Raw genomic sequence first — 22,717 nt, 5'->3', positions numbered from 1 at the left:
CTAAAGACTCTTAGCCTGGACTCTGGTCTCCTTGTAAAAGGTGGTTTCTCCTCCTGGGCTGCCCCCCATCTGACAGCCTGCGGAGCAGAGCCAGCCCCTCAGGTTTACCCTGTTTCATTACACGGCCTTTGAGGACAAAATAAGTAAACTAGTAGGAGACTCCTACCCCTCTTTTATTGGATGAAGACATTCATTGATCCATAATTTTTTTAATTAATTAATATTTTTGGCTGCGTTGGGTCTTTGTTGCTGCGCATGGGCTTTCTCTAGTTGTGGCGAGCGGGGGCTACTCTTCGTTGCGGTGCACGGGCTTCTCATTGCGGTGGCTTCTCTTGTTGCGGAGCGTGAACTCTAGGCGCGCGGGCTTCAGTAGTTGTGGCGTGTGGGCTCAGTAGTTGCTCGCGGGCTCTAGAGTGCAGGCTCAGTAGTTGTGGCACATGGGCTTAGTTGCCCCGTGGCATGTGGAATCTTCCCGGACCAGGGCTCGAACCCGTGTCCCCTGCACTGGCAGGTGGATTCTTAACCACTGTGCCACCAAAGAAGCCCCCATTGATCCATAATTAAATGGACCACATTTTTTTTTTTCAGTTTGAATCTTACTTTTTTTCACTTTGAATCTCTTGGTCCCTAAGCAGGTCAGAGGTAACTGCTTCAGGAGACACTGGGATAGAAACATTCGCTTTGGCAGAAAATGATAAAAACACAGCAGTCACATTTATCAAGTGCCTGCTATGTGCGGGGCACTGGCATGATTTCTAGCTCTCACCATGACCTTGTGTGGTGGGAAGTGTTACCCATTTTACAGACGTGGACATAGAGGCAGAGACTTGCCCAAGGATCCGACCCCAGGCTTCTCAACTCACTCTGCCTTTTTCACGGGAAGTGTGTTAGGAGCAGTGAATCAGGAGTGCTTGATTTAAAATACTGCTACTCTTCCTGATGGGGTCAAGCTGTGGGTCACAGCATGGTGGCAGTAAGACTAAAGGTACAAGGAAGCACGGCGGCAGTATGCCACCACATGGACCTGGAGTATAGGGCATTGAGCCAAAGAAGATGGTTCTCCAGGCTTAAAACCTATTGGAACAAGTTTCAGACTTGCTGGGACCCGTGACCCCTTTCTTCCTTCCAATTTCTCCCATTTGGAATGAGAATATCTATTCTATGTCCATCCCGCCATCATGTTTTGGAAGCAGAGACATTGCCTGATTTCATAGGTCCACAGCTGGAGAGGAATTTTGCCCCGGGATGAATCACACCTGAGGTTTTTTTTCCTCCCGCCTCCTGAGCCCTTCGACTGATTAGACACGGCCCACCCACACAATGGAAGGCAATCTGCCTTACTCAAAGTCCATGAATTTAAATGTAAATCACATCTAAAAAAACACCCTCAACAGAAACATCTAGAATTATGTTTGACCACATAGCTGGGTACCATGGGCCAGGCAAGTGAATACATAAAATTAGTGATCACATCTCCCTATCTCAAGTTCCTTAACTTAATCCTATCTGCAAAATCCCTTTTGCCATGTGAGGGAACATTCAGGGGTTCCTGGAATTAGAATCTGGATATCTTTGGGGGTCATCATTCAGCCAGTGACACCTAGGAAGTCGGGTACTGTTACTACACACTCCTCGTTTTACAGAAGTAGGAAATGGAGGCCCAGAGGGGTGAAAGGATTTGCCCAAGGTTACCCTGTGGGAATGTGACAACACCAGGCAGAGCCCATGTGCTCAGGCAGGAAGAAGGGCTGGTATTCCAGGGTGACCAACTACCCAGATCGGCCCCAGAAACCTGGAACAAATTGGTCCCCCTACCTGGCTCATGGGCATAGTGTGGTACAGGGGTAGGCAGAGATGGCTCTCACTGCTGCGTGACCTCAGGGATGTGGCTGTCCCTCTCTGGGCAGTCTTTCCCCTGTAGGGTGGGCTCTGTGATGGGCTGCATGGGGGAAATGCAGGCAGAGCGGGGACCCTCAGCAGAACTCTGCCGGGAGATGTCATCGAGGAGAACACATGTTTGAGGCAGCTTCTCTGGCTGCCTCAGACCCCCCTGTCCTCAAAGTCTGGGGCTTTGGATCCTCAGAGCCATGAGCCCTCCTGAGTGCTCAGGGCAGCAAAGCCCTCCCAGGGCTGACTTTGTGCCTGGCATCCCCTGGGCACTTTACACAAATCATCTTGTTTAATCCTTGCATGCCCCTTCTGTGGGAGGCTCACTACCTGTATTTAGTAGATGAGGAACTGGAGGCACAGAGAAGCTAAGCAACTAGTTCAAGGACACACAGCAACTGACTTCATGATGGCGCCCACACACGTCTCTGGCCCACAACCACACTGCTTTCCCTGCAGGACTTGGAGCAGAGCAACCCCCTTCCCTGACATTCCACCCAGGAAGCATGACCTCTGACATTTCTACAGTTATAGTGCTGGGCACAGCCCAGACCGTGTGCCCATTTCTGCATGCATGGAAACTTACAGGATGTGTCTTCTGTGGCACTGCCAAGCAAGTCCATCCCCGTCTCTTCCGAGAGTGGCCTGCAGACCCAGCCGGGAGCGGACATCAGCCACCAGGCCCCACAAGTCCAGCCACAGGAGCATGGAGTTCAGACAAAATGACACCAACAAAATCTGTTTAGCTTTGAGAAACCGTTGGAACAAAATACATCTGCTCGCGAGCACAGAAAATCATAAACAATCAGCGCTGGAGGGCTCCCATTGGATCATCTAATAAATATTAAGCCTTTTTTTGGGGGGGGACGGGGAAAGCTGAGGCCCAGTGAGAAGAAGGGTCTCATCTATATTATATTTGGAATATAAGCAGCATTCTTCATGGGCTGACCCCGCAGGGTTTGGTCTCCGATGAATTGTTGCTATTAACGCAGCCAGAAGTTGTCCAATGGACATAGCAGACAACTGAAAGAGCTCTCTCTGGCCAATGCTGGACTGGTCTGGCCAACAAAATATATCATGAAATATTGGATTGTGAGCCAGTGTTTAAAATAAAATGTCCATGAGTCCATATAGATATAAATAAATGATTGAATAAATAAATACAGGGAGAAGAGACAAATTTTTCCTGCAGAGAAGAATTTCATATAATGTCGGTAGATATTCTGCCCTCAAGGAGATGGAAAGTAACACCCTTCTCTGTAAGTGTGGGCTGGGCTCAGTGACTTCCTTCCAAAGAGGACAGTATGGGAAGGGGGGAGGTGTGACTTTACAGTAGAGACACCCAACCAGCATGAACTCAGCCAGGGGACTGAGGTCAACACCAGCAGAGATGAGTCACGTTGACGGCAGGCACCCCGAGATGAAGGATGAGACGGCTCTTCACAGGTGGTCCTCCTCCCAGCACCCAGCGTCCCAGTGTAACCGTGAGAAAAACACCAGACAAGTTCCTACTGAGGGAGATTCTACAAAATCTCTGGCCACAGCCCTCCTCAAACCCGTCAAGGGCAACGAGAACAAGGGAAGTCTGAGAAACTGTCACAGCCCCGAGGAGCCTGAGGAGACATGATGCCTGAATGTTACATGGGAACTTGGGTGGGATCCTAGGAAAGAAAAAGGATATCAGGAGAAAAGGACTATGGAAATCTGAATAAATTCTGGACTTCAGTTAACAACAGTGTATCAATATCAGTCTATTAATTGTAACAAATGTATCAGCCTAATGTAAAATGTTAATTTAGGAGAAGCTGAGTGTGTGGGGAGGTGTATGGAAATTTTCTGTAATATTCTTGCAACTTTTCTGTAAACATAAATCTTCTAAAAAGTAAATTTTTTGAAAAAAAGAAAGGCAGCCAGCTATACATTTGTGCCCCTTTAATGCTTAGTGGAGCACGAATTTCCAAAATAAAACCTGTTTCTCTGGCCATGCCCAGACTGGTTTTTTTTTTGGACCACAGCTCATGCCGCCTGACTTTGACCCACGTGCTCTGGCTCCATTGCTCCCTAGGGAAATAATTTTTCAGAGTGCATGGGGCTGTCAGGGGCTCTAGCTGCAGGGTGTGCTGGCTCAGGGAAGCACTGCAGCGTTAATTCATCTCCGCAACTCAGCAGTGCCAGCTTAGCTGGAATGGGAGCTGGTTAGATGGGGAAGGACAGTAGAATGCTTTTTCTTTTTCTTTAACAAAACCATTCATTCCATCACCTCTGTTCCTTGTAGGGCATGAGCTGGCACCCTCTGTAGGGTGAGATCTATCCATGCTTCTTCCTCCGCACCCGCCACCCCGCCCATCTTTCTCCCATTCACCATGCTTCGAATGTTCTTTGAGTAACCACTACCTTCCAGGTGCATTGGAGGTCTTGGAGGGTCTTGGAGGTAAAGAATGAATCAGATGTTGCCCTGCTCTCATAGAGGTCAAAAGTCAAAATAGAGCAGAGGTCCAAAGGAAATGAAGGGCTTCCCTGGTGGTGCAGTGGTTAAGAATCCTCCTGCCAATGCAGGGGACACGGGTTCAAGCCCTGGTCTGGGAGGATCCCACATGCCGCAGAACAACTAAGCCCGCATGCCACAACTACTGAAGCCCGGTTGCCTAGATCCTGTGCTCTGCAACAAGAGAAGCCACCACAATGAGAAGCCCACGCACCACAACAAAGAGTAGCCCCCGCTCGCTGCAACTGGAAAAAGCCTGCATGCAGCAACGAAGACCCAACACAGACATAAATAAATTAATAAATTTATTTTTTAAAAATGACAAAGGAAATGAAGACACAATCCATGCAAAAGCTCATACCTGAATGCTCACAGCAGCATGATCACATTGGAAACAACCCAAATGTCTACCAAGTGATGAACGGATAAACAAAAGTACAATGGAATATTATTCAGCCATGAAAAGGAGTGAAGCGCTGACACCTGCTGCAATGTGGATGGACCTTGAGAACATGATGCTCAGTGAGAGAAGCCAGACAAAAAAGGCCACATAATGTGTGATTCCATTTATATGAAACGTCCAAAACAGGCAAATCCACAGAGACAGGTGGTGCATTTGTGGTTGCCACAGGGATAGGGTTTCATTTCGGGGTGATGGAATGTTTTACAACTAGATAGAGGTGACAGCTGTACAACATGTGAGCTGTTCATTTAAAATGGTTATTTTGGGACTTCCCTGGTGGTCCAGTGGCTAAGACTCCACGTTCCCGATGCAGGGGGCCCGGGTTCCATCCTTGGTCAGGGAACTAGATCCCACATGCCTCAACTAAAGATCCCACATGCCACAACTAAGACCTGTGCAGCCAAATAAATAAATAAATAATTAATTAAAAAAATTAGGGCCCAGGGCTTCCCTGGTGACGCAGTGGTTGAGAGTCCGCCCGCCAATGCAGGGGACATGGGTTCGTGCCCCAGTCCGGGAAGGTCCCACATGCCACGGAGCGGCTAGGCCCGTGAGCCATGGCTGCTGAGTCTGCGCGTCCGGAGCCTGTGCTCCACAACAGGAGAGGCCACAACAGTGAGAGGCCCGCGTACCGAAAAAAAAAAAAAAAAAAAAAATTAGGGCCCACCCTAAAATGGTTATTTTGGGGACTTCCCTCGCGGTCGAGTGGTTAAGATTCCGTGCTTCCAATGCAGGGGGCACAGGTTCGATCCCTGGTTGGGGAACTAAGATCTCACATGCCCACCGCACGGCCAAAAATAAAATAAAATGAAATAAAATGTTTCTTTTTATGTTATGTAAATTTCACCTCCATTTAAAAAAGAAAAAAGCAAGCTTCAGATTAAGTCAGAAGGTTTTTTTTTTAATAAATTTATTTATTCATTTATTTATTTGGCTGTGTTGGGTCTTTGTTTCTGTGCGAGGGCTTTCTCTAGTTGTGGCAAGTGGGGGCCACTCTTCATCGCGGTGCGCAGGCCTCTCACTGTCGTGGCCTCTCTTGCTGCGGAGCACAGGCTCCAGACGCACAGAGCTCAGTATTTGTGGCCCACGGGCCCAGTTGCTCCGTGGCACGTGGGATCTTCCCAGACCAGGGCTCGAACCCGTGTCCCCTGCATTGGCAGGCAGACTCTCAACCACTGCGCCACCAGGGAAGCCCCAATTCAGAAGGTTTTAAAGAGGGATCTTTTTTTCAGTTTGAGACTGAAGACTACTCACACACCCATTTCGTGTACACGTTGCTCTGGTCCCTCTGGTCTGTAGCTGACACCCCTGCTCTCAACATGGGGAGGGCAGCTGGTAACTCACAAATAAGTCCGGGATCCGGGAGTACAGGAGGCACACCACCTACTTGCAAGGTTACCTAAAATCATGCTCTGAAATTGCAGGCTGACAGCTGATGCACCACCCCTAGTTTTATCCTGCCCACACAGCATTTCACAACATTTTAAATTTGCTGTCAAATCAGAGATACGTCTAGATATCAGTCTTTTCTTGAATCAGATCTGCGCTTCGTGCATGGTAACCGCCACCAGGAGCTGACTGTCCGCCACCCCTGCTCACCTGGGTGTCAGGATTTCCTTCCGGCTCCTTCCCCTCATTTACTCTGCCTTCCCTGTTTCCATCAGTCTGAGGCTGTAATCCCTGTTGTTCTAGAATCAACTAGAACCGTACTTTACCCCCACGGACAGGGCACTCACTCTGTTGGAATGTTGACGGCATCATCATCTTGTTTCCTCCTCACAGTATTCCTATGAGGCAGGTAGCAGCCCATTTCACAGAGGAGGAAACGGAGGCTAAACCAGAAGATGCCCAAGGGCAGAGCGAACCACTCACAGAGGTAGAGCTGAATCCGGTCATTGCCCTCTACTGCCCCCTTGTGTCCAGTCGGCTCATGTGAACAAACCCCACAGGTCCAGGGCTGCAGCTTTCAAGGTCAGGTGAGACCCGGTTATTTCCACAAGCCGCAGGAAGACCTCAGCTAATGCAGAGCTGAAGCCCCTTCACGAACTCAAAGTGGATCCAGAGGGCTCCCTGCAGCACTTGCTTTCAGTCTGTACTGGGAAACCCATGTAAAAAGTGGGGTTCCCCCTAATCCACCAGGTGTACAGTGTGGCTTTATTCTTCTGGTGTGGGTTGACTTGCATCCCCCCCAAAACATAATTCAGGTGTTAACTCCCAGAACCTCGGAATGTGACCTGTTTGGAAATAAGGTGGTTGTAGACAGCATTAAGTTGAGATGACATCATACTGGAGCAAGGTGGGCCCTACAGCCAATCAGTGGTATGATTGTAAGAAGAGGCAAGTTTGGACACAGAGACACAGAGGAGAAGGCTGTGTGAAGATGGAGGCAGATTCAGATCAAAACTACAATGAAGGGCTTCCCTGGGGCGCAGTGGTTAAGAATCTGCCTGCCAATTCAGGGCACATGGGTTCGAGCCCTGGCCCAGGAAGATCCCACATGCCGTGAAGCAACTAAGCCCATGCACCACAACTACTGAGCCTGCGCTCTAGAGCCCGTGTGCCACAACTACTGAAGCCCACATGCCTGGAGCCCGTGTTCTGCAACAAGAGAAGCCACCACAATAAGAAGCCCGTGCACCACAACGAAGAGTAGCCCCCACTCGCTGCAACTAGAGAAAGCCCGCACACAGCAACGAAGACCCAACTCAGCCAAAAATAAAAACAAACAAATAAATAAATTTATTTTTAAAAAAAAAACTACAATGACGTATCACCTCATATCGGGCAGAATGGCCATCATCAAAAAATCTACAAACAATAAATGCTGGAGAGGGTGTGGAGAAAAGGGAACCCTCCTACACTGTTGGTGGGAATGTAAATTTGTACAGCCACTATGGAGAACAGTATGGAGGTTCCTCAAAAAACTAAAAATAGAGCTACCATATGATCCAGCAATCCCACTCCTGGGCGTATATCTGGAGAAAACCATAATTCGAAAAGATACATGCACCCCAGTGTTCACTGCAGCACTATTTACAATAGCCAGGATATGGAAGCAACCTAAATGTCCATCAACAGAGGAATGGATGGATAAATAAATAAATAAATAAATCTCATATATATATATATATATATATATATATATATATAATGGAATACTACTCAGCCATAAAAAAGAACAAAATAATGCCATTAGCAGCAACATGGATGGACCTACAGATTGTCATACTGAGGGAAGTAAGTCAGGCAGAGAAAGACAAACATATGATATCGCTTATATGTGGAATCTACAAAAAGCGTACAAATGAACTTATCTACAAAACAGAAATAGAGTCACAGATGTAGAAAATAAACTTATGGTTACCAGGGGGTCAGGGGGAGGGATAAACTGGGAGATTGGGATTGACACATACACACTACTATATACAGAAGAGATAGCTAATAAGGACCTACTATACAGCACAGGGAACTCTACTCAATACTCTTTAATGGCCTGTATGGGAAAAGAATCTAAAAAAGAATGCAGGACCTCCCTGGTGGCACAGAGGTTAAGAATCCGCCTGCCAATGCAGGGGACACGGGCTTGAGCCCTGGTCTGGGAAGCCCACATGCCACGGAGCAACTAAGCCCACGAGCCACAACTACTGAGCTCATGCACCGCAACTACTGAGCCTGTGTGCTGCAACTACTGAAGCCCACGTGCCTAGAGCCCGTGTTCCACAGCACGAGAAGCCACCACAATGAGAAGCCCGCGCACCGCAATGGAGAGTAGCCCCCACTTGCCGCAACTAGAGAAAGCCTGCGCGCAGCAATGAAGACCCAACGCAGCCAAAAAAAAGAAAAGGAGTGGATATATGTATAGCAGATTCACTCTGCTGTACACCTGAAACTAACACACATTGTAAATCAACTGTGCTCCAATAAAAATTTTAAAAAGTAAAAATAAAAAATAAAACACAAGCTTAAAAAAAAAAAGATGGAGGAAGGCAGAGATTGGAGTGATGCATCTACAAGCCAAGGCAGGCCGAGGATTGCCGGCCGCCAGCTGAAGCTGGAGGAGGCTGGAAGCATCCTCCCCTAGAGCCTTCATAGGGAGTATGGCCCTGCAGACACCTTGATGTTGGATTTTTAGCCTCCAGAACTGTGAGAGAAAACATTTTTTCTGTTTTAAGCAAGTTCCTGGTACTTTGTTATGGCAGCTCTGGGAAACTCACACGCCCTCTCAGCGTGAAATCCAAATTTCTCTCCTACTGCATCCCCTACCATGCCAAGGTTCTCTCTGCCCCAGTGCCTTTGCACATCCCACCCCCTCTGCCTAGAGGGCCACTTCCTGCTTTCTTTGGTGAACTTGCTCAGCCTTTCAGGCTAGGTCAGCGTCCTCCAGGAGGCCCCATCTGAATCTGACATCCACCCCGCTCCTGCATCCTGCCTCAGAAGCCTCCTTTAGCACTGAATCTGTGGTACTGTGTGCTAATTGCTTGTTTCCTGGGAAGACTGTGAGCCCTTGAAGGGGAGGAAGTGCCTCTTCCTCTCTTGCTTTGGTGAGTTACGGGCCTGGACCTGGGAGAAGCAGCCCTCAGCAAGGGTTTTGAAGGAAGGCGCAAGTGAGGGCACATTATGTAAGTGGCAGGGAAAGGCCAAAATCTAGAAACACCTGTCACCCGGAATCAGCTGTTATTGCAATAGTTCTGGCTTCAGAGGTGGCTCCTGGACCGAATTCTACCCTCAGATCCTAGCCTCTGGCTTAATGTTACTCACAGTGTGAAAGAAGGGAATTGGGAATAAACTGTGGGCCTCAGGACCTTTGAACATGCCTCCTGCTTCCCAACTGGTGCCCCAGGGCTTCGACGGCATTAAGATCGGCTGTGCTGCCTCAGTCTCCCATCCAGGGCTTTCCAGCCTCTGTTTCTGTTTGACGGCGGCCACCTCTGGTGCAGGGTAACAGCAAAAACTCTTTCTGGGCATAAGTAGGCTTTTCCAAGGCTCAATGCGGGGCCAGCAGCACTGGGGCTTATCACAGGACTCCTGCAGAGCTAAGTCGGGAGAACCAGAGAGGGAACTGCTGAAAGGCATTCAAGAATTATCCATTGGCAACTTTGGTGGTTTCAGATACTCAGATAAATCTGCCCCTTTCCCTTCTCTGCAATTTCCAACACCTCTGTCCATTCATCTTGCTCTGGTCTCCCCCAGCACCATCACCTCTTGGTTGGGAAACTAAGATCCCACATGCTCATGGCACAGAATAAAATAAAATAAAATGGTTATTTTTATGTTATGTAAATTTCACCTCCATTTAAAAAAGAAAAAAAAGCAAGCTTCAGATTAAGTCAGAAGGTTTTAAAGAGGCATCTTTTTTTCAGATTGAGACTGAAGACAACTTACATGCCCGTTTTGTGTACACGTGCAGCATGGCCAAAAAAACAAAAGGTTGGGGCCCTGATCCCCTAGGACTGTGACCTTACAAGAAGAGGGAGAGCCACGAGAAAGCTCCCCCAGCACATGCAAGCACAGAGGAAAGACCACGTGAGGATGCAGTGAGAAGGCCAGGAAGAGAGCCCTCACGAGAAGCCAGCCCTGCTGGCACCTTGATCTCAGACATCCAGCCTCTGGAGCTGTGAGAGAATAAATGTCTGCTGTTGAAGCTGCCCGGGGTGTGGTATCCTGCTATGATAGCCCAGCATCGCTGGAGCACAGGAAAGAGAATGGCGGAGTTGAGGAAGGCAGAAGATGCTGAGACTGCTCAGAGCCTGCCATCACTTCCTGGCCTAAACGCACGGCTCCTGCATGAGGGACTGCTGAGCTGGGCAACAGGAAATCACCTCTGTGCGCGTGTTGGGCTGGGGGAGGGACATTGCCTGGCCTGCCCTGTGCAGGGGCGGGCAGATACAAACAGATTGAGCATAGATAGAGAGACAGACAGCAGACAGACAGACACAGGGAGAGACAGGGGCAGAAGAGAAAGACCAGGGTTGGGGGAGAGAATGATAAAGCAAAGGAAGTAAAATCTTAACAATCAGCAAATCTGGGTAAGAGTTTACAGATATTCCTTATACCATTCTTATAGTTTTTTTTTCTAAGCTTGGGACTATGTCAGAATAAAAAGTTCCAGGGGGAGGGATAAATTGAGAGATTGGGGGCTTCCCTGGTGGCGCAGTAGTTGAGAGTCCGCCTGCCGATGCAGGGGACATGGGTTTGTGCCCTGGTCCGGGAAGATCCCACATGCCGCGGAGCGGCTGGGCCCGTGAGCCATGGCCGCTGAGCCAGCATGTCCGGAACCTGTGCTCCGCAACGAGAGAGGCCACAACAGTGAGAGGCCCGCGTACCGGAAAAAAAAAAAAAAAAAATGAGAGATTGGGATGGACACATACACACTACTATATATAAAATAGATAAATAATAAGAACGCACTGTGTAGCATAGGGAACACTATTCAATACTCTGTAATGATCTATATGGGAACAGAATCTAAAAAAGAGTGGAAGGGATTTCCCTGGTGGTACAATGGTTAAGAATCCTCCTGCTAATGCAGGGGACACGGGTTCCATCCCTGGTCCGGGAAGATCCCACATGCCGCGGAGCAACTAAGCCCATGTGCCACAACTACTGAGCCCCCGTGCTGCAACTATTGAAGCCCGTGTGCCTAGAGCCCGTGCTCCGCAACAAGAGAAGCCACCGCAATGAGAAGCCCATGCACCGCAACGAAGACCCAATGCAGCCAAAAATAAAATAAAAAAGAGTGGATATATGTATCTGTATAACTGACTCACTTTGCTGTACAGTAGAAACTAACACAACATTCTAAATCACCTACACTCCAATTTAAAAAAAAAAGGAAAAAAAAGAATAAAAAGTTACAAGCAAAACCCACGACCACTCGGTTATAGAAGGCAGAGCAGGCTGAGACACCATTCAGATATCTAACCCTGTACCTGCCTCTCCTTAGCTGTGAGACCCGGGCCAAGCACTTTCCCACCCTGGTCCTCAGTTTCCCCACCCAACCTTTCTTCAGTCCCTCGATCTGCTTCTGCTGGCTTCAGGGCCTTTGCACATGCTGCTCTCTCTGCTTGGAATGCTTGACCCCTACCCCCAGCCTCTTTCCCCTGTTCATACCTCTTCATCCTTCAGAGCTCAGGGTCAGCGCCTCCCCCAATGTCCCCAACCCAGTCAGACCCCACCTGGCGCTCTCCAGGTACCAAGAACCCAGCTGCAATTTTTCATTGGTCTGTGAGGTTATAAGGGACCGCCTGTCTCTGCGCCAGACTGTGAACACCCCACAAGGGCGGCTCTCCTGTTCTCCACGTGTCCCCAGCATCTCACCCAGGGCCTGGCATACAGTCGGTGCATATCACTAGAATGAATGAATGTGGAAGCAAGGCAGGTAGATGGATCGTCTCCAGGCTGCCCTCTCTCAGCTAGGGTCCACAGGTACCTGCAGAAGAGCAGGAGGTGCAGGAAGACGTCGCAAGGCAATGGCAGCAGGAGGGGGCTGTGGGCACAGGGCGAGCACCCGGACACACCCGGGGCTGCTCAAGGATCCCACCCAGGAAGGGATCACTGAGCTCGAAGGAATAGAATTGTGGGTTGTCTGGCATCAGACAGAGGTGCTTATGTTGAGCTGCAGCTGGACGCTGTATAAGGAGCTGTACTCATTTCTCCCAGAACGAGGAGGACAGAGCCTTGACGAAGGCACGTCCCTGACCCCAGGGCTGCACAGCCAGGCCACTATCCTGCAAACACTGAACTACTGAAAAGGGAGAGGAACCCTCTGCAGCTGGGGAAACTCACTTGAAATTCACATTTGCAGCTGCAGTCAGCTCCACTTTGTCTCAACAAGGCTTGGGAGAGGAGGGTCTCTTTTATGGGGGAATGGGAAAAAGGAACCAGAGTGAACAAGGTACAGGCTGATAAGAATGAGGCTGACGGCAGCAAGTCCCGTGGGCAGCCCTCTGCATCTAGACAGCCTGGCTCAGCTGCCTCGCAACTCATACCTCATCGACTTCTCGCGACAACTTCGTGAGCCAGGAATGATTGTCCCTATTTTACAGATAGGAAAACTGAGGCAAAAAGATGCTCGAAGAGCTGCCCAAGGTGGGCAAGCGAGCCCACTGGAGAATTGGAATCTGAACCCACGGCTGTCCCGTTCCACAGCTCGTACCCTCTTGGTTCCACTGTGTTGCTTGAGATAAAATTAGAGTGAGCAAGGTGAGTCCTGTGCTGTCATCAGAGAATTTTTTTTATGTCCAGGAAGGGTTGGGGTTTGCCACCCGGGCAGGCAGGGTTGAATCAGAAGGTTCTCAAAGTCCAGACCGAGGGATGCTTTGGTCTCGGACAGGGGCCAGGGTTCACGGGACCACAGGGTAAATGATGCTGACACTGGTTGGAGATGCCTCCAAACCCCGGGTGTTTGGTGCTGGAAGGAACCCACAGAGATCATCCCATCTGTTTCCACCTTTTCCATGGAAGGAAACAGATCTCCCATGCCGGGAACGAGGGACAGCTCCCCAAGGCGGCTCTTGTCCATTCTGGAGCATTCCTAGCCACATCAGGAGCCCCTGATAAAAACAGTCCTTAATTCGCCCAAACTGCCAGGTCCGGGTGTCATCAGACCCCTTTCTACAAATCCAGGCATCAGCACTCCTTGTATTGAGTTAAAGAGAAAGACTTATAAGAGGGAATGTAGAACGAAAAACATTTTAACAGTGAAAGAACAGGAGGTCGGCTCCAATGAAGTCGCCGTCTCTTTCCCGAAATACTTGTCTTCCTGAAGACAACGGTACTGCGCAGACAAGAGATTCTCGGCTATTCTGAGGTGGGGATCTATCACTTTATTTTTTATTTTTAAATTTTATTTATTTTTGGCTGCGTTGCTGCGCGCGGGCTTTCTCCAGTTGTGGCCAGCGGGGGCTACTCTTCGTTGTGGTGCACGGGCTTCTCATTGCGGTGGCTTCTCTTGTTGTGGAGCATGGGCTCTAGGCACATGGGCTTCAGTAGCTGCAGTACGCGGGCTCAGTAGTTGGAGCTCGTGGGCTCTAGAGCACTGGCTCAGTAGTTGTGGCACATGGGTTTAGTTGCTCCACGGCATGTGGGATCTTCCCAGACCAGGGATCGAACTTGTGTCCTTGGCATTGGCAGGCGGATTCTTAACCACCGCACCACCAGGGAAGTCCCCATCTATCGCTTTAAGAATCATAAGGATGTGCGTGAAACATCGACACTGAAAATGACTAGACTGGAGAGAGGGCTAAAGATTCTCAAATGAGGGGGTGATGCCCTTGACATCACAGCTTCTCCTGGGACAGGTGGACAGGAAGCTCCAGACCTCCCCCATCAGCCCATTTTGGTTTTGAATGGGCCGGCTGGCCATACAAAGCATGCACAGATTGGACCATTTGAGTCCAAAGAGTCTACTTTAGACTCAAACCTGCATCCCTTTCATGCCTGTCCATCACCCTTGTTCTGCCCTGAGCACCCTCACCAACTGAGCTCCTTTCCAAATTGTCTTTTCCAGGGTGAATATGCCCAGTCCCTTTGACTCTTCCTTCCTGGATGGTTATGCAACTAACTCTCGGGCATCATCTCCTGTGGGTAAACTCCTTGCATTAAAGTGGGAGGGAGAGGGAATTCCCTGGCGATCCAGTGGTTAGGACTCTGCACGTTCACTGCCATGGGCACGGGTTCGATCCCTGGTTGGGGAACTAAGATCCTAAGATCCTGCAAGCTGGCCACAAAAAAAAAAAAAAAAGTGGGAGGGAGATGAGCAGTTGCATCCAGCCAACGAATGAAGGGGAGCCTGTGCTGACTATATTTCCTCTTACCCAACGCCTCGCCAGAGGAGAATACAGAGAGACAAGTATCTCAACAGTGGGCACGCACAGCTTGCTTCCTACAATTTTGTACTCGTACCAATGACCGTCATCCATTCACCCAATATCCACTGAGCATCAGCTGTACGCCTGTGATCAAACCAAAGGCCCCTGCTCTCGTGGGTTCCACGGTGGGGAACAGACTGTAAACAAGTATGTGAAATACTCAGCATATTCAATCGTATGAAGCCCGGGCGCCTAGAGCCCGTGCTCCGCAACAAGAGAAACCACCGCGATGAGAAGCCCACACACCACAACGAAGAGCAGTCCCGGCTCGCTGCAACTAGAGAAAGCCTGTGCGCAGCAACGAGGACCCAACGCAGCCAAAAATAAGTAAATAAAAAATAAAAACAACAACAACACGACACATATGTATTTGCTTACGAATCTAGACAAAGAAGTAAGTCTGAAATCAGTTTCACCGGCAGGGCTGGTTCCTCCTGGGGGCTCTGGGGGAGAATCTGTTTCCGTGCCTTTTTTTTTTTTTTTGCGGTACGCGGGCCTCTCACTGTTGTGGCCTCTCCTGTTGTGGAGCACAGGCTCCGGACGCACAGGCTCAGCGGCCATGGCCCACAGGCCCAGCCGCTCCGCGGCATCTTCCTGGACCAGGGCACGAACCCACGTCCCCTGCATTGGCAGGCGGACTCTCAACCACTGCGCCACCAGGGAAGCCCCCATGCCTTTTGTTTTGTTTTGTTTTGGCTGCGCCGGGTCCTAGTTGCAGCACGTGGGATCTTCATTGCCACGTGTGGGATCTTTAGCTGTGGCATGAGGGATCTAGTTCCCTGAACAAGGATAGAACCCGGGCCCCCTGCATTAGGAAGACAGAGTCTTAACCACTGAACCGCCAGAGAAGTCCCTGCCCCAGGGCTTTTAAGGGGTATGACAGGGTCCCTCTGGCTGCTGCAGGTAAAAACACGCTGTTACCTGAATTCATGGGAACCCAGGTAAGAATATTGTAACCGCCCATGAGATGGCTTTAGAAGAATGTTTAGAATTCTTACGATAGTGTGGGAATGGGAGCTATTTTGGCACTTTGGGCAGGGATGGGCAGGGTAGGGAGGTGGGAAATCAATCTTAAATAATTCAGCAAATATCAGTTATGCTCTTGGCCCGGTCAACTGGGGTGTCTCTGCCTCACACCTGGGAGCAGTGTCGGGCCCGCTCCTTCCACATCTGACACGCACACCTAGGGAGCTGTACCTGGGCAGAGTTTCGTCCTGCCATTCTTCCTTCACGTCCACGTTTTCCATCCGGAGCGTGGCTTCAGTGGTCCCCATGGGAGCTGGGAAGCAAGGACCGACTTGAAGCAAGGATGAATCCTGAAGGAGGGCAGTGGATGGAGGTTTTACTGGACAATCATCATAACGACAATTCCCCACTCACACACAAAACTTCAGAGATGGATCTGCAAAGAGCTCTTGTGTCCATTGTCTTATTGAATCATTGCCCAGCCCCATGAGGCTTCTCCATTTCACCAGTGAGAAAACAGAGGCATAGAAAGCTGAACACCCATGTGGGTCTGGAGTTTGAAACCAAAGGAGGGGCTGAGCCTCCAGCTAAAAGCACCCCCGCTTTGAAGCTCTGAAATCCATCCTCTGCAAGGTTCACCATCCCTCCCTTACCTTGGACTTCAACTAGGAAGCAATAAATCCAATTAAAGTCATTAACACTAAATGACGTTTAGTCCTTTAGTGTTAATGACTGATATAATTAAGCTTCCTTGCTGGGATTGACATTCAGACAAGACCTGGTTAACGCCAACCCACCTCTATCTGCTGCAGCCCACCTGTCCTGCCCCTGTGTCCCCTCCGCTCCCCCAACGAAGAAGCAAGTCCTGACAACTGACCCTAGGACTGAAAAAGGAAGTGCGGAAAGTGCCTGGGGCTGGAAATCAGGATCATCATTTGTACCAACCACAAAATGCCAGTTTTGTTTTTATCGTATCGTAGCGAGGAACCAGCTGGGGGCAAGGATGGGGTGGAGGCAGCACTTTAGGTGGGGCTTGAGTGCTGGGCTGTCTGGGAGTGTGGTGAGAACTGCCGAGCGGGACTGAATTTGAGTCTATCCTGGGGCATGGCAGACTTCCGCTGTCTCAGTTTCCCTGCCTGTGAATGAAAGAATTGGTCTAGAAAGGATCCCCCAGGATCTTATGACTCAACTAATAGTGCAGGTTCTGAGCTTTTAAGCCAGTGGTTCTCAACGGGCAGTGATTCTGCCTTCCCCCACCAGACATCTGGCAATGTTTGGAGGCATTTTGGGTTGTCACAAGTGCGGGGGTGGGGGTGGGGGGGGCGGTGTGCTACTGACATCAAGTGGGTGGAGACCAGGGATGCCGCTCAGTGCCCTACAGTGCCCCAGATGGTACCCCATGACCAAGAATGATCCGGCCCCAAATGTCCATAGATCTGAGATTGAGAAGTTGTCAACCTCACTTGCCAGCACCTAAGGTCCCACCTCCAGCCCCTCCCCCCTCCCCACTCACTGCGGCTGCCCCTCTAGAGCTGGTGGGTGGCTCTTAGTTTGGGTGTGTCTTCCAGAGCCCCTCGCTGGACCTAAGCCCCTGCGGATGGATGGTCTGCATTTGGGATTGGGGCTCAGAGGGAGCCGGAGACAGGTGAGGGTCAGGCAGGGGGGACGGGATGTCTGAAATTCGACCCTCCCCCACTTCAGTGGGAGTTTCTCACTCCATTCTTGTCACTGCCCTGAATGTCGTCATTCATTCATGGAGGAGGGACAGTAAGACGCAGTACGGAAAAGAGAGAGAGAGAGAGATGTCTTCCTGATGCTGTGGGCAACAACTGCCCAGTAACTTATTGCAAGGGAAAGTTCCCATCAATGGAAATTCATTTCCTTTCTGAAGGGAGTGGTCTTTGCGTCTGTTTTCCTTATCCTGAGCTGGGTGTGACCTCAACCCCCAGAAAGGACCACCCACCTCCACCCCACCCACAGCTGAGACTGGGGCCACACATGTTGGCCCAACGGTCCTCTAAATGAGGGGTGTGGGTGGGTGACCGCAGGGCCCCGGACGCTCCCGCCCTCTGATCCCGACTTCACGTTCGAGGACGGCAAATAAGGCAGCGAGGGGGAGCTGAGAAGCGTGCCTTCCCGCTGTGGTGCTGAATTATCAGCACATCACATACAAGTTCAGGCAGAGGAGGAGGAATCTCTGTCTTCAACCGTTTCCCTTCCTCCCCACCCCATAGGCAAGCTTTTACGTACACATCTATCAAATCCTTTTCCAAATCCGCTCACGGCGTTATAAATAGGAAATGCACAGAGGTGGGACGTGTACATTTCGGTCTCTCAGGAAGCGTCCCAGAGAGGGGCTGAGGGTTTGAGCTGCCTAATCTCTAAGCACGTCCCGGAAATGGTGCAATCCTCTGCCATCCAGGTGAACGGTGGGCATGGGAGGTGAACTGTGGGTGTGTGGGGCGGATGCTTTTCTCCGCGTGGGGTAAAATGGAGCTGGTAGCATCCCAAGAATCACAAGACCCTGGTTCTCTGCTCCCACCCGCCCCATCTGCCAGAAGGGGGTTTGTAGCGGCGGATACCTGCGGACAATCTTCCTCGGCAGGGCGGGGAGAAAGAAAGTGGATTCACCTCCGCGTGAGTCCCGGCTACCTCCGCGGCCTCTCCCGGTTACGCGCAAACAAAGAAGAGCCTTGGGCGGATGCAGCCGGGCATCCCTCGCCTTCAGAGCATCCGAGGAAGATGCACTCTGGCGCGGACTCCGCATCCAAGGAAGGTCACCCAGGGCAATGCGACGGGCGCGGATGGGCGCTTTTGTCCACGGGTGGGGAACAGCTTGCAGTCAGCGGTCGGCTCCCCGTCGCTCGGCTGCGGCTGCGTCCCTGGTCCTCGTGCCTCCGAGGTATTTTCTTCTTGCCAGCTCGCAGCTGGCGGAGGCTCGGCTTCCTTAAGACAGTTAATTATGCTGCTTTTGTGTGCAGGGTGGGTGGATGGGGGCAGGGCTGACCAAAAAGCACAGCCCCCTGCCAGAATCGGTGCTCTCCATTGGCTGAGAGGGGAGTATTTCCAAGAGCCTCACCAGGGGCAGAAGCGGAAATGATTTCCTGATGGCGCATCACAGATTTAAAAACAAAACAAGGAACAAATAAATAAGTGGCAGCGATGGCCTCATTCCTTAGATTAAGAGGGAGGGAGGAAATAATATCCTCATGGACCCATTTCATGGGTCCCTCAGCCGACCACTTACGATGAGCCATGGGCCGAAGACCGGGCTGGGTGCTGGGGAGACAGAACCTTCTCAGACACATTCGCTCGGGGCCTCCGAGGGAAAGGCGCCCCCTGCAGGTGTGCGTGCGTCAGCCCCGCCCTGGAAGACCATAGAATGGTATAGAGTTAAGAGTGCACCCTCTGAAATCAAACCGTAAGTGGATCGGGACACTGGCTCAGCCACTGGCTGGGGACTTGGTTGGGTAAGTGATCACACTTCCTGGACCTCAGTTTCCTCATCTGTGAAATGGAAACATTAGGGTACTGGCCTTTCGGCATTTAATGAGGTGATGCAGGGAGGGTGCTTGGCACAGTGCCACAGCATGAGAAAAGTTCTACGCGTGTTTCTTGCTGTTGCTGATTTTATTTTTAGACTGGTAGCAGGTTGAATGGTGTCCCCCCCCCCCCCACCAAAGATATGTCCATGTCCTAACCCCTGGAACTTGTGCATGTGACCTTATTTGGAAAAAAGGGTCTTTGCAGATGGAATTAAGTTAAGGATCTCCAGATGAGATCATCCTGGATTTAAGATGTGCCCTAAATCCCATGACAAGTGACTTCATAAGAGAAGAGAAGGGGGGGTGCACATCATGTGAGGTCAGGATGATGCATCGACCAGCCGAGGAATATGGAGGGTTGCCAGTGACCATCGGAAGCTGGAGAGGCACCAAATGGATTCTCCCTCACAGCCCCCAGGAGAAGCCAACCCTGCCAATACCTTGATTTCAGACTTCTGGCCTCCAAAACTGTGAGAGAGAAAAAAAAAAAGCTATTGTTTTGAGCCACCTAGTTTGTGGTACTTTGTTATGGCAGCCACAGGAAACTAATGTCAATACATGATCCTAAGTAGGAATGGATGCCTGTTGTTACCTCCTGCGCCTCTTAATCACTGTGATGGTTTTCGCCTGTTCTGTGAACACATCAGGCTCATTCCCACCACAGGACCTTTGCACAAGCTGCTCCCTCTGCCAGGTATGCTCTTCCCCCAGATGTTTGCATTATTCAGGTGTCAGCTCAGAAGTAATCTCCTCAAAGAGGCCTTTCCTAATCTCACCCCCTACCTTGCCTCTCACTCCATCATCTTCCATCCCATTATCTAGTCTGATTTGTTTTTCAGTTTTTTAAAAAATTTTTTTCTCTTTTTCTGTGGTAAAATACACATAATGTAAAATTTACCATTTTAACCATTTGAAAGTGTATAGTTCAGTGACATTAAATACATTCAGTGTTGTGCCACCATCAGCACTGTCTAGTTCCAGAACTTTTTCATCGCCCCAAATGGAAACCCGTACCCATTAAGCAGTCTCTTACGTCTCCCTTCCCAGCCCCTGGCAACCACTAATCCACTTTCTGTCTCTGAGGATTTACCTGTTCTGGATATTTCATATAAATGGAATAATCTACTATGCCATCTTTTGTGTCTGGCTTCTCTCACTGAGCGTCATTTTTCAAGGATCATCCACATTGTGATGTGTGTCAGTGCTTCATTCATTTTTATGGCTGAATCATGTATATCATTGTATGCATGTGCCACTTTTTGTTTATTCATTCACCAGTGGATAAACAAAAAGCGTTTCTACATTTTGGCTGTTGTGCATAGTGCTGCTATGAACATGGGTGTACATGGTTTTATCTGAATCCCTGTTTTCAGTTCTTTGGGGTATATACCTGGGAGTGGCAATGCTGCGTCATACACTAATTCTATGTTTACGGTATTGAGGAACCTGATGAGTCTTTTTTCATAACACTTACCACTATTTGAGATTATTTACTTGTTTCTTTGTTTATTCTAGGACACACACACCCCCCATTGGAATAGAAATTTCAAAAGAGACTTGGTTGGTTTTGTACACTGTAATGTGCCAAGGCAGTAGCACGCGTCACAAAGGAGATGTTCGGGAAATGCAGGTAGAATGCACGGACGCTGGCTCCCCTTGTGGGTCTCAGACAACACTCTATTCACGTGGCTACCCCACTCACTGCATCAGGGTCGGTCCCCCTCCAAGCCAAAGGCATAAAGGCAACCGCCCCACAGCAGAGAAGGAGAGCCCAGAGACTCCAGCACAAGATCTGGACTTTGCACCTCTTGGCTGGAGGACGTGGCGCTCTGGGAAGAGACACTGAGCGGGAAATCCAGGTTTGTTCTAGTACTGGGCACTGGGGTCCGAAACGTGAGGAAGACTTTTTGCTTTCGTAGAATTCCCACTCGGAGAAGCAGATGGGCAAGGGAGTCTGGGCTGACATCGTTGGAGCAGAGTGGCTTGGGGGGCACATGGGGAGATTTCTCAGAGTGGGGCAGGGGTGGTGACCGTGTGGGTTGGGCGCTGAGGAGTGAGTAGGAGTTGGATGGATGAAGAAAGGGGAGAAAAGCATTTGGAACAGAAGGACGTTTGTAAACCAGCAGCTCTTCCTCCCTGAGAGCGCGCTGGGAGCTGTCCGTGGTGCTGCAGCCCGCCACCGAGCCGCTGCGTGAACCAAAATTGGCTGTCGTCTGGTTTATCGTTAATGGTGGTTATACATATTAATATATACGCATAACATAAAGTTTGCCATTCTAATCATTTTTAAATGTAAAGTTCAGTGGCATTAATTCCATTCACAATATGTAACCATCCCCACCATCCATCTCCAGAACTTTCTCATCTTCCCAAACCAAAGCTCTGTCCCCATGAAACACTAACCCCCCAGCCCCATTCCCCGAGAATGTAAGTTTCTTGAGATCAGAGATGTTTCATTTTGTCATTGCTATATCTTTAATCCCTAGACCAGTGGTTCTCACCTGTGGGCGATTTTACCCCCCCCCCATGGGACATCTGGTGATGTCTGGGGACATTTTTGGTTATCATGACTTGGGGGATGGAGGTGATTCTGGCATCCAGTGGGTAAAGACCAGAGCTGCTGCTCAACACTCTACAGTGCACAGGACAGCCCCTTCCCCAAGAGAATTATCTAGTCTGAAATATCAATGGTGCGGTCGTTGAGAAACCCTGCCCTAGAAGAATACCTGAAACCGAGTTAGTTCTCAGTGGAGTTTGTTGAGGCAATGAAATTACTAAACCTCCTTTTCCTGATTTGCAAAGGTGATTCATACAAATACATTTGATCCTCATTATTCACAGTATTTGTAAATTTGCCTGCTGGCTGAAATTTATTTGTAACCCCCAAAATCAATACTCATGGTGCTTCCAGGGTCATTTGTAGACAACACAGAGAAGTGAAAAAATCTGAGTGCTGATTGTGCATGTGCTGTCAGCTGAGGTTGAACCAGATGATGTTTATTCCAGCCTAGGCTGTAAACAGCTGTCCTTTTTTGGGTCTATTTAGTGCCGTGCTTTTAACATTTTTGTGCTTTTTTCTTTTTGGTGATTTGGCTATTTATAATGGCCCCCACACATGGTGCTGAAGTGCTGTCTAGTGTTTGTTAGCACAAGAAGGCTGTGCTGTGCCCTTATGGAGAAAATAAGCATGTTAGATAAGCTTCACTGAGGTGTGAGTTATAGTGCTCTGGAATGTGAGTTCAATGTTAAGGAATCTACAATGTATATTAAATAAGAAGCCTTTAAACAAACAAACAAAAAAAACATAACACGAGGTTATGTATTGATCAGTTGATGAAAATGTTGTGACCAGAGGCTCGCAGGAACCTAACCCTGTATTTCCCCTAGGAGCAATGGGTCAGTATTTTGCTATTTCAGTGTTTGCAGCAACTTTATAGAACAGAACTGCTGCCAATAACGAGAATCAACTATACCCACTTCTGAGGGCTATTGTGAGGACTAG

General features: G+C 49.5%; 1 protein-coding gene across 1 annotated transcript in view; it reads right to left on the bottom strand.

The window, feature by feature from the left end:
• The window catches only part of ATCAY (ATCAY kinesin light chain interacting caytaxin), a gene marked incomplete at both ends in the record, with an annotated part of 28,790 nt that extends 12,812 nt beyond the window's left edge, over window positions 1-15,978 (bottom strand). Inside the window, 2 exons of the mRNA XM_082836611.1 lie at window positions 2,474-2,532; window positions 15,902-15,978. Of these exons, the coding sequence (XP_082692737.1) occupies window positions 2,474-2,532; window positions 15,902-15,978 (136 nt within the window). The remainder of the gene's footprint in view (window positions 1-2,473; window positions 2,533-15,901) is intronic.
• Window positions 15,979-22,717: the final 6,739 nt, after the last annotated feature.

Source organism: Leucopleurus acutus (assembly GCF_964270905.1).
Source record: "Leucopleurus acutus genome assembly, chromosome: 3".
Classification (NCBI taxonomy): Eukaryota; Metazoa; Chordata; class Mammalia; order Artiodactyla; family Delphinidae; genus Leucopleurus; species Leucopleurus acutus.
Note: the sequence above shows the minus strand (reverse complement) of the source record. Positions and strands in the feature narration are given on the sequence as shown.